Source organism: Coregonus lavaretus (assembly GCF_964263955.1).
Source record: "Coregonus lavaretus genome assembly, chromosome: 10".
Classification (NCBI taxonomy): domain Eukaryota; kingdom Metazoa; phylum Chordata; class Actinopteri; order Salmoniformes; family Salmonidae; genus Coregonus; species Coregonus lavaretus.
Window position 1 is genome coordinate 12,819,270 of NC_139997.1, and position 9,719 is coordinate 12,828,988.

A 9,719-nucleotide genomic window follows, 5' to 3' on the forward strand; every position below is an offset into this window, starting at 1 on the left:
CACGGCGGTTGGAACCAAAAATCTCAAATTTGGACTCCAGACCAAAGGACACATTTCCACCGGTCTAATGTCCATTGCTCGTGTTCCTTGGCCCAAGCAGGTCTCTTCTTCTTATTGGTGTCCTTTAGTAGTGGTTTCTTTGCAGCATTTCGACCATGAAGGCCTGATTCACACAGTTCCCTCTGAACAGTTGATGTTGATGTGTCTGTGACTTGAACTCTGTGAAGCATTTATTTGGGCTGCAATTTCTGAGGCTGGTAACTCTAATGAACTTATCCTCTGCAGCAGAGATAACTCTGGGTCTTCCTTTCCTGTGGCGGTCCTCATGAGAGCCAGTTTCATCATAGCGCTTGATGGTTTTTGCGTTTGCACTTGAAGGTACTTTCAAAGTTCATGAAATGTTCCGTATTGACTGACCTTCATGTCTTAAAGTAATGATAGACTGTCGTTTCTCTTTGCTTATTTGAGCTGGTCTTGCTATAATATGGACTTGGTCTTTTACCAAATAGGGCTATCTTCTGTATACCCCCCTACCTTGTCACAACACAGCTGATTGGCTCAAATGCGTTAAGAAGGAAATAATTTCCACAAATTAACTTTTAAGAAGGCACACCTGTTAATTGAAATGTATTCCAGGTGACTACCTCATGAAGCTGGTTGAGAGCATGCCAAGAGTGTGCAAAGCTGTCATCAAGGCAAAGGGTGGCTATTTGAAGAATCTCAAATATAAAAAGTATTCAACACTTGTTTGGATACTACATGATTCCGTATGTGTTATTTCATAGTTTTGATGTCTTCACTATTATTCTACAATGTAAGAAATAGTAAAAAATAAAGAAAAACCCTTGAAAGAGTAGGTGTGTCCAAACTTTTGACTGGTAGTGTATATATACACACACACACACACACACACACACACACACACTTATACACACACACACATATATATATAGATACACACACACACACATATATATATATATATATATCACACACACACACACACATATACACACACACACATACACACACACATATATATATCACACACACACACACACACACACACACACACCTCCCTAACCTGTACCTGCTCCTCTCTCCCCTTAAGGTGATGAGAATGACTCTGTCCACGTTGAATTGGAGGAGGAGGGAGATGGTCCGGTGGCTGGTCACCTGTGCCACAGAAGTTGGTGAGTTACTATTCTAATGCGTTTTCCAGTTGGTGGGTTGTGGCTGCAGGAAAAAAAGTAGGTTGTTGAATGGGTTCCTATTTCCAATGTGCATAATGTCAATTCTGTTTGTGGTGTATGAGTGATGTACTGTATGTGTGTGTAGAATATATTTCCATGAACTAACCACCCTCTCCCCTGCTGTAGGTGTGTATGCATTGGACAGCATCATGCAGAGTTGGTTCACCCTGTTCACCCCGACCGAGGCCACCAGCATCGTGGCCACCACCGTCATGTCCAACACCACCATCGTCCGGCTGCACCTGGACTGTCACCAGCAGGAGAACCTGGCCTCCTCCGCCCGGACCCTGGCCCTGCAGTGTGCTATGAAGGACCCCCAGAACTGTGCCCTCTCCGCCCTCACCCTCTGCGAGAAGGACCACATCGCCTTCGAGACGGCCTACCAGATCGTGTTGGACGCGGCCGTCACGGGGATGAGCTACACACAGCTGTTTACGATAGCCAGGTACATGGAGCACAGAGGATATCCCATGAGGGCGTACAAACTGGCCACGTTAGCCATGGCCCACCTTAACCTCAGCTACAACCAGGATACCCACCCGGCTATCAACGACGTGCTGTGGGCCTGTGCTCTGAGCCACTCCCTGGGGAAGAATGAGCTGGCTGCAGTCATCCCCCTGGTGGTGAAGAGTGTGAAGTGCGCCACGGTGCTGTCAGACATTTTGAGACGGTGCACGTTGACCACACCGGGCATGGTGGCGCTGCACAGCCGCAGGAACTCTGGGAAGCTGATGTCGCTGGACAAGGCTCCGCTTAGGCAGCTGCTGGATGCCACCATCGGGGCCTACATCAACACTACGCACTCTCGCCTCACACACATCAGCCCACGCCACTACAGCGAGTTCATAGAGTTCCTCAGTAAGGCCAGAGAGACATTCCTCATGGCCCAGGACGGACACATCCAGTTCACACAGTTCATAGACAACCTTAAACAGATCTACAAGGGCAAGAAGAAACTCATGATGCTCGTACGGGAGAGGTTCGGTTGACGAAAGACTCAACAATAAACTTAAAAACTATTGTGATTGGTCGATGGATCTATTGAGATGGAGATGGAGACCGATCACGCCCCCTTTTACTTGATTCTGCCTTTGTATCCTTTTTAACTTAAAAAGTGACAGAAAAACGGAAAACGGAAAGAAAAAACTGAAAACAACAAAAAGGAATCGACTAAAAACAAACAACAAAAGGCCACATCGGTATTAATGTGTATAGACCCTATTTAGTTCACATACAAGCAAACAAAAAAGACAATTGTCATGTTGTGGAAGTGTGTGTGTCCCTTTATGTATAAAGACGGTGTGAAAGAGTGTAAGAGAGAGAGAACTAAAGAGAAAAATAAAATATTTTGGTTTACACTGAGTATATGTTGTCCAGTGGCGAGATGTCCACATAGCACTCCTGTCCCCCTCTGTTAAATGCTCACAGCTCAAAGAGACAATGAGACAAACACGGCTTAAAACCAAACAGAGCAACTCCATTAGACGTGACAGTACCTCATACGGACCCAGCTTTACTCCCCCCTTGTCCTTGTCCTTACCCCTTCCTCAACCCTCCCTCCCCCACTCAGTGTAGTCAGTGTGTGTGTTAACAGTTAAAAAACAACACAAACAAACAGTTCGCTATTACTTCACAATTTCTTCTTCTGTTTTTCTTTATTTCTTGTTTCATTTCTCTTTAGTAACAGGGATCACCAACTCCAGGCTGACTCTGCTATGGCTTTAGTAACAGGAATCACCAACTCCAGGCTGACTGTCTGCTATGGCTTTAGTAACAGGAATCACCAACTCCAGGCTGACTGTCTGCTATGGCTTTAGTAACATGAATCACCAACTCCAGGCTGACTGTCTGCTATGGCTTTAGTAACAGGAATCACCAACTCCAGGCTGACTGTCTGCTATGGCTTTAGTAACAGGAATCACCAACTCCAGGCTGACTGTCTGCTATGGCTTTAGTAACAGGAATCACCAACTCCAGGCTGACTGTCTGCTATGGCTTTAGTAACAGGAATCACCAACTCCAGGCTGACTCTGCTATGGCTTTAGTAACAGGAATCGCCAACTCCAGGCTGACTCTGCTATGGCTTTAGTAACAGGAATCACCAACTCCAGGCTGACTCTGCTATGGCTTTAGTAACAGGAATCACCAACTCCAGGCTGACTCTGCTATGGCTTTAATAACAGGAATCACCAACTCCAAGCTGACTCTGCTATGGCTTTAGTAACAGGAATCACCAACTCCAGGCTGACTGTCTGCTATGGCTTTAGTAACAGGAATCACCAACTCCAGGCTGACTGTCTGCTATGGCTTTAATAACAGGAATCACCAACTCCAAGCTGACTCTGCTATGGCTTTAGTAACAGGAATCACCAACTCCAGGCTGACTGTCTGCTATGGCTTTAGTAACAGGAATCACCAACTCCAGGCTGACTGTCTGCTATGGCTTTAGTAACAGGGATCACCAACTCCAGGCTGACTGTCTGCTATGGCTTTAGTAACAGGAATCACCAACTCCAGGCTGACTCTGCTATGGCTTTAGTAACAGGGATCACCAACTCCAGGCTGACTGTCTGCTATGGCTTTAGTAACAGGAATCACCAACTCCAGGCTGACTCTGCTATGGCTTTAGTAACAGGAATCACCAACTCCAGGCTGACTGTCTGCTATGGCTTTAGTAACAGGGATCACCAACTCCAGGCTGACTGTCTGCTATGGCTTTAGTAACAGGAATCACCAACTCCAGGCTGACTCTGCTATGGCTTTAGTAACAGGGATCACCAACTCCAGGCTGACTGTCTGCTATGGCTTTAGTAACAGGAATCACCAACTCCAGGCTGACTCTGCTATGGCTTTGCAGTGTTGTTTACCCTGATGCTTTAGACACATGCAGAAACACACACACACACACACACACACACACACTAAACAAGCACACATACAGTGAGGGAAAAAAGTATTTGATCCCCTGCTGAATTTGTACGTTTGCCCACTGACAAAGAAATGATCAGTCTATAATGTTAATGGTAGGTTTATTTGAACAGTGAGAGACAGAATAACAACAACAAAATCCAGAAAAACGCATGTCAAAAATGTTATAAATTGATTTGCATTTTAATGAGGGAAATAAGTATTTGACCCCTCTGCTAAACATGACTTAGTACTTGGTGGCAAAACCCTTGTTGGCAATCACAGAGGTCAGCCGTTTCTTGTAGTAGCCACCAGATTTGCACACATCTCAGGAGGGATTTTGTCCCACTCCTCTTTGCAGATCTTCTCCAAGTCATTAAGGTTTTGAGGCTGATGTTTGGCAACTCAAACCTTCAGCTCCCTCCACAGATTTTCTATGGGATTAAGGTCTGGAGACTGGCTAGGCCACTCCAGGACCTTAATGTGCTTCTTCTTGAGCCACTCCTTTGTTGCCTTGGCTGTGTGTTTTGGGTCATTGTCATGCTGGAATACCCACCCACGACCCATTTTCAATGCCCTGGCTGAGGGAAGGAGGTTCTCACCCAAGATTTGACGGTACATGGCCCCGTCCATCGTCCCTTTGATGCGGTGAAGTTGTCCTGTCCCCTTAGCAGAAAAACACCCCCAAAGCATAATGTTTCCACCTCCATGTTTGACAGTGGGAATGGTGTTCTTGGGGTCATAGGCAGCATTCCTCCTCCTCCAAACACGGCGAGTTGAGTTGATGCCAAAGAGCTCCATTTTGGTCTCATCTGACCACAACACTTTCACCCAGTTCTCCTCTGAATCATTCAGATGGTCATTGGCAAACTTCAGATGGGCATGTATATGTGCTTTCTTGAGCAGGGGGACCTTGCGGGCGCTGCAGGATTTCAGTCCTTCACGGCGTAGTGTGTTACCAATGGTTTTATTGGTGACTATGGTCCCAGCTGCCTTGAGATCATTGACAAGATCCTCCCGTGTAGTTCTGGGCTGATTCCTCACCGTTCTCATGATCATTGCAACTCCACGAGGTGAGATCTTGCATGGAGCCCCAGGCCGAGGGAGATTGACAGTTCTTTTGTGTTTCTTCCATTTGCGAATAATCGCACCAACTGTTGTCACCTTCTCACCAAGCTGCTTGGCGATGGTCTTGTAGCCCATTCCAGCCTTGTGTAGGTCTACAATCTTGTCCCTGACATCCTTGGAGAGCTCTTTGGTCTTGGCCATGGTGGAGAGTTTGGAATCTGATTGATTGATTGCTTCTGTGGACACGTGTCTTTTATACAGGTAACAAACTGAGATTAGGAGCACTCCCTTTAAGAGTGTGCTCCTAATCTCAGCTCGTTACCTGTATAAAAGACACCTGGAGCCGGAAATCTATCTGATTGAGAGGGGGTCAAATACTTATTTCCCTCATTAAAATGCAAATCAATTAATAACTATTTTGACATGCGTTTTTCTGGATTTTTTTGTTGTTATTCTGTCTCTCACTGTTCAAATAAACCTACCATTAAAATTATAAACTGATCATTTCTTTGTCAGTGGGCAAACGTACAAAATCAGAAACACAGAAAAACACACACAGTAACGGACACACTCTTAAACTCCGGCAGTTGCAGAGACACACTGTAAACACACTCTTAAACTCCGGCAGTTGCAGAGACACACTGAAAACACACTTATACTGTCATAGTGCTTGCGCTTCTGGAAACTTAGCAACTGTCAACATACATTCTCAGGGATTTCTCTAAAAAAAAAGCTAGGGAAAATTTTAAAAAAGAGAATGGGAGTATTTTATTGTACTGTATATATGATAGTATATGTCTGAATATTGAAAACAAATGTATACGTTAACTAATTTATAAAATAATATTCTATGTAATGCAAAATACTTGAAGCTGCAGTACCTTGGTTTTTAAATCCAAAACATATCAGAAGGACTTAAAACGTGTCGCCTTGTGTTGCATCATCAGGGGCCATGGCAAAGGTCAAAGGTTAGGGGTCATCGCAGTAGGACTGTTAGCTGGGTGACCCCGGAGAGACAGACAGACTGACATCCACTGGACTGCTTGACAGGAACCGTCTGTTTGCAAAAAAGGACATGGATGTTGTATTTTGTATGGACCAGCAAAATAGATGTATCCTCCAGTTGAACACACAGTTGTATTGGGCACCGTAGAATAAGAGGAAAGAAAGGGAGACTTCCCAGGAACCAGATCAGTGAGCCTTAGCATTACAAATGGAGAATTCAGGCCCAGTGCCTACGAAGCCCTGAAATGTAGATCCGACAAAATCCCTGACTCTTTACTAATAATTAGAATAGTAATACGCTGTAGTGAAATTTGGTCTGTTCACGCATCATGTCTCCTTCCGCAGTGTTCAAGTCACAAAAAATAAGCTCCATTATATGCACAACAACGAAACAACAACATGTACATGCCTCTACAATGAACCAACAACTTGTACAACATGCCTCTTCTGCCAACTCCTTGACTTTGTGCAGGACAGTAAGTTGCTATGTTGGTCTTGACTGTTCCAATTTTTTTTAAACGCCTTTTTATATGTTTCTCTTCTTTTTTAACTTTTTAGTTTTGTCTGTAGAATTCCTCAACGAGAACAGCCTTCTTTCTTGCCTTGTCTTAACGCTTTAAAACAACCAAACGGGAGTTCTAACTACCAAACTTTGTTCATTAAAATGAAAAAGCCAACCAACTTTGGTTACAACTTTTTGTGTCTTTAATTTTTAGCTGAATGGTTCTGTGTTCTGTGCTTTAAAAATCCCTTCTCCTCTGTTTGTTTTTGGGTGCAGAAACATTGTCTAGTGTCTCTTGTACCCTAGAGGTTTGTCCATAGGTCCTTTGTCCAGAGACAAAAATCATTCATGTTCCAGTTTATTTATTATGATAGGTAAACGATTGTACTTCTTCGACCGAGTCAACATTGCTCATGAAGTTGAAATTCAGATTTGATACACCGATATCAATTTATTTATGTAACTAAATCACTGTTTTATAAACTTGTTAATGATTCAACTTTTTTGTCTTAATTAAAAATCGTTTTTTGAGAGGAGATCTTGTTTGGTTCCTAGTTCTGCTATTTTACACACTGCGTCATCAGTGGAAAAAGGAGAAACACAGTATGTTTGGGTTTTCCTTTCTTTTATCCCAGAATGTGAGTGAGTGAAACCCTGGACCTCTTCTGGGAAAGGATGAATCCACTGAGGGTAGTAGTAGAAAGGAAGTCAAGGTTTTTTCCTTCTCGTTTGTTTCCTAGAAACAGTGTTAAAGTAGATTTGGTGTATTTGAGGAGTATTCCAAGTGTTCTGTTCTTTATCACTCCTGATATTCTGTGATGTTTCTAATAGAGAGATGTAAACGTTCCACTCCAGATGATTCTGTGGAATTCCAAAGTAGTATTTCCACTAGATATTTTTTGTGTTACGGGTAGGCCGCTGGATGCTTTAGTTTACTTGGTTAGATGACGATATGAAGATTCCTTCCTCTTCCTGTCTCTTATCGTCAACAGCATCCAGGGGGGCTGTAGAGTGGACAGGAAGTTCAAGTTGGAACCACAAAGGGAGGGGGATGGAGGAACAGGAACAGCCCCAATTACTCCAAACAATAAATGTTTTGACCCCCTCACCCCCGATAATCGTTCCATTCAAATCAATCACCACTGTCTGGATTTACTACCTATGAAGTGTTTTGTGTTTATCAGTACTGACCACAGTAAATCCCCAAGCTAACAATGAACCCTACTAAACAGGAACCAGATAAAAGAAAAAGGTTGGGGTTGAGATTAGGCCTATATATCTCTGCCTACCTATGTATTTGGGAGAGCAAGATAAGACTGACCTCTTGTACAAGTCCCTGAAACAGGGAGAAAGGTCTGCACCTAGTCAGGATGTGAGTCAGGCCTGAGCTGTCCCCTGTCAGGATAGTGTTCGTTAAGTCTATTTGGGGGTTGTAACTTGTACACTGCATGAATGACCCTCCCCCCTTTACACTCACCTTCTAGGGGGGTGTTCATGACAAATGAGCATTACACACACATACACATACACACACACTTTGAATGGTACAGATGTGCTTCTGCATTGCTTTCTGTTTGGGGTTTTAGGCTGGGTTTCTGTATAAGCACTTTGTGACATGCTGATGTAAAAAGGGCTTTCTAAATACATTTGATTTGATTTACAGTATCTACGTCAGTGAGTGTATCTCCTGTACAAATAGCCAGGTAGTGGGGAGTTTCTGTAACCCCATCAGTGTATCTGGCGCCAAAGATAAACTGGATCACACAGCTGGGACACACAGACACACATCCTGGCTGAACCAGACCATGATCCCATTACTGTTCTCGTTCCCAGTCCATCTGGGATGGGAATGTTCTCTTTCTCTGCCTCTGTCTTTCTGTCTCTCTCTCTCCATATTTATGTTCTCTCATTACCTCTGGAAGAACAAACTGTTACAGCCTCGACCAGAGAGAAGTTTGTGTTTATAGTTGAGGTAATATCACCTCTCAGTACTGGGAACTAATCTGCTGTTTATCAATCTATTCCTGGGGGATCCTGAGGGTGCACACATTTCTGTTCCAGCCCAGCACTAACTCCTCTCATTCAATTGGTTCAAATCCTGTCTCTGCCGTCACACCCATCAGTCACTTCCCATCCTGTCTTTCATGATGATGCGTCTCCTTCCTGCTACAGAAACAGCTGGTCAGAGAGGTAAGGAGAAAGGAGCTTCGATCTGTCTGTCAAGGGGCAACTTTATCCTACTCCTTTACATCACCACAGAGACTGTCCAGACTCCAGAGGAAGGAGATTCAGTATCCATTTCAGTCTAACGACCACTGCACTAGTGGATGTCTGCATTCCACTTCCTCTCTGGACAGGAAATGATCCGTTGTAAAAGTCTGGTGTTGAAAGACACGTCTTGTTCTATGATTTGTTTCATGGCAGTGCTTTGATACTTTATCAGGAGACAACTGGCCCCTAAACACACAACATTCTAGAACGAGGCGGCGAGCCGCTTAGCAACGGTGGAATGGAGCCCTTACTGCGAGACTGCTACTGCCATTACTGGAGCTGTGCTGCTTGTTTAGACTTTTGACTATGATTCTATCGATTGTGAAATGTGGCTGTGAAATATTTCCTTCTTTTAACATTCCCTCCCAACTAATGCATTCTCTGATCTTGACAGTTCTAAGGATACTGCAGGTAGGAAAGAGAAGCCGTTCTAATTTTACATATACCACCAGGAGCTGAGAGCAATTTTACCTGCCAGCAAAAAATACACGTACAAAGCAGCATAACCATCGATTGTTTAAAAGTGTGAATGTGTGATCTTTCTTTTGTAATTTAATATGGAAAAAAAAAAATTCTCAGCTGGCTTGACCTCGATGTTTTGATTCTACATCTGTTATTTCCATACTCCTCGCCTCCATATTCTAAAGCGATATTGTCCGATCGATGCACTCGCTTTAGAGACTGGCTACTGTTTGATTCCTCTGTGCGTGTAT

At 43.8% G+C, this 9,719-nt stretch overlaps 1 protein-coding gene across 1 annotated transcript in view; it reads left to right on the forward strand.

The window, feature by feature from the left end:
- The window catches only part of LOC311136070 (zinc finger SWIM domain-containing protein 6-like), a 59,652-nt gene extending 57,043 nt beyond the window's left edge, over positions 1-2,609 (forward strand). Inside the window, exons 13-14 of the mRNA XM_084170138.1 lie at positions 1,112-1,193; positions 1,380-2,609. Coding sequence (XP_084026264.1) covers positions 1,112-1,193; positions 1,380-2,242 — 945 coding nt within the window. The 3' untranslated portion in view covers positions 2,243-2,609. The remainder of the gene's footprint in view (positions 1-1,111; positions 1,194-1,379) is intronic.
- Positions 2,610-9,719: the final 7,110 nt, after the last annotated feature.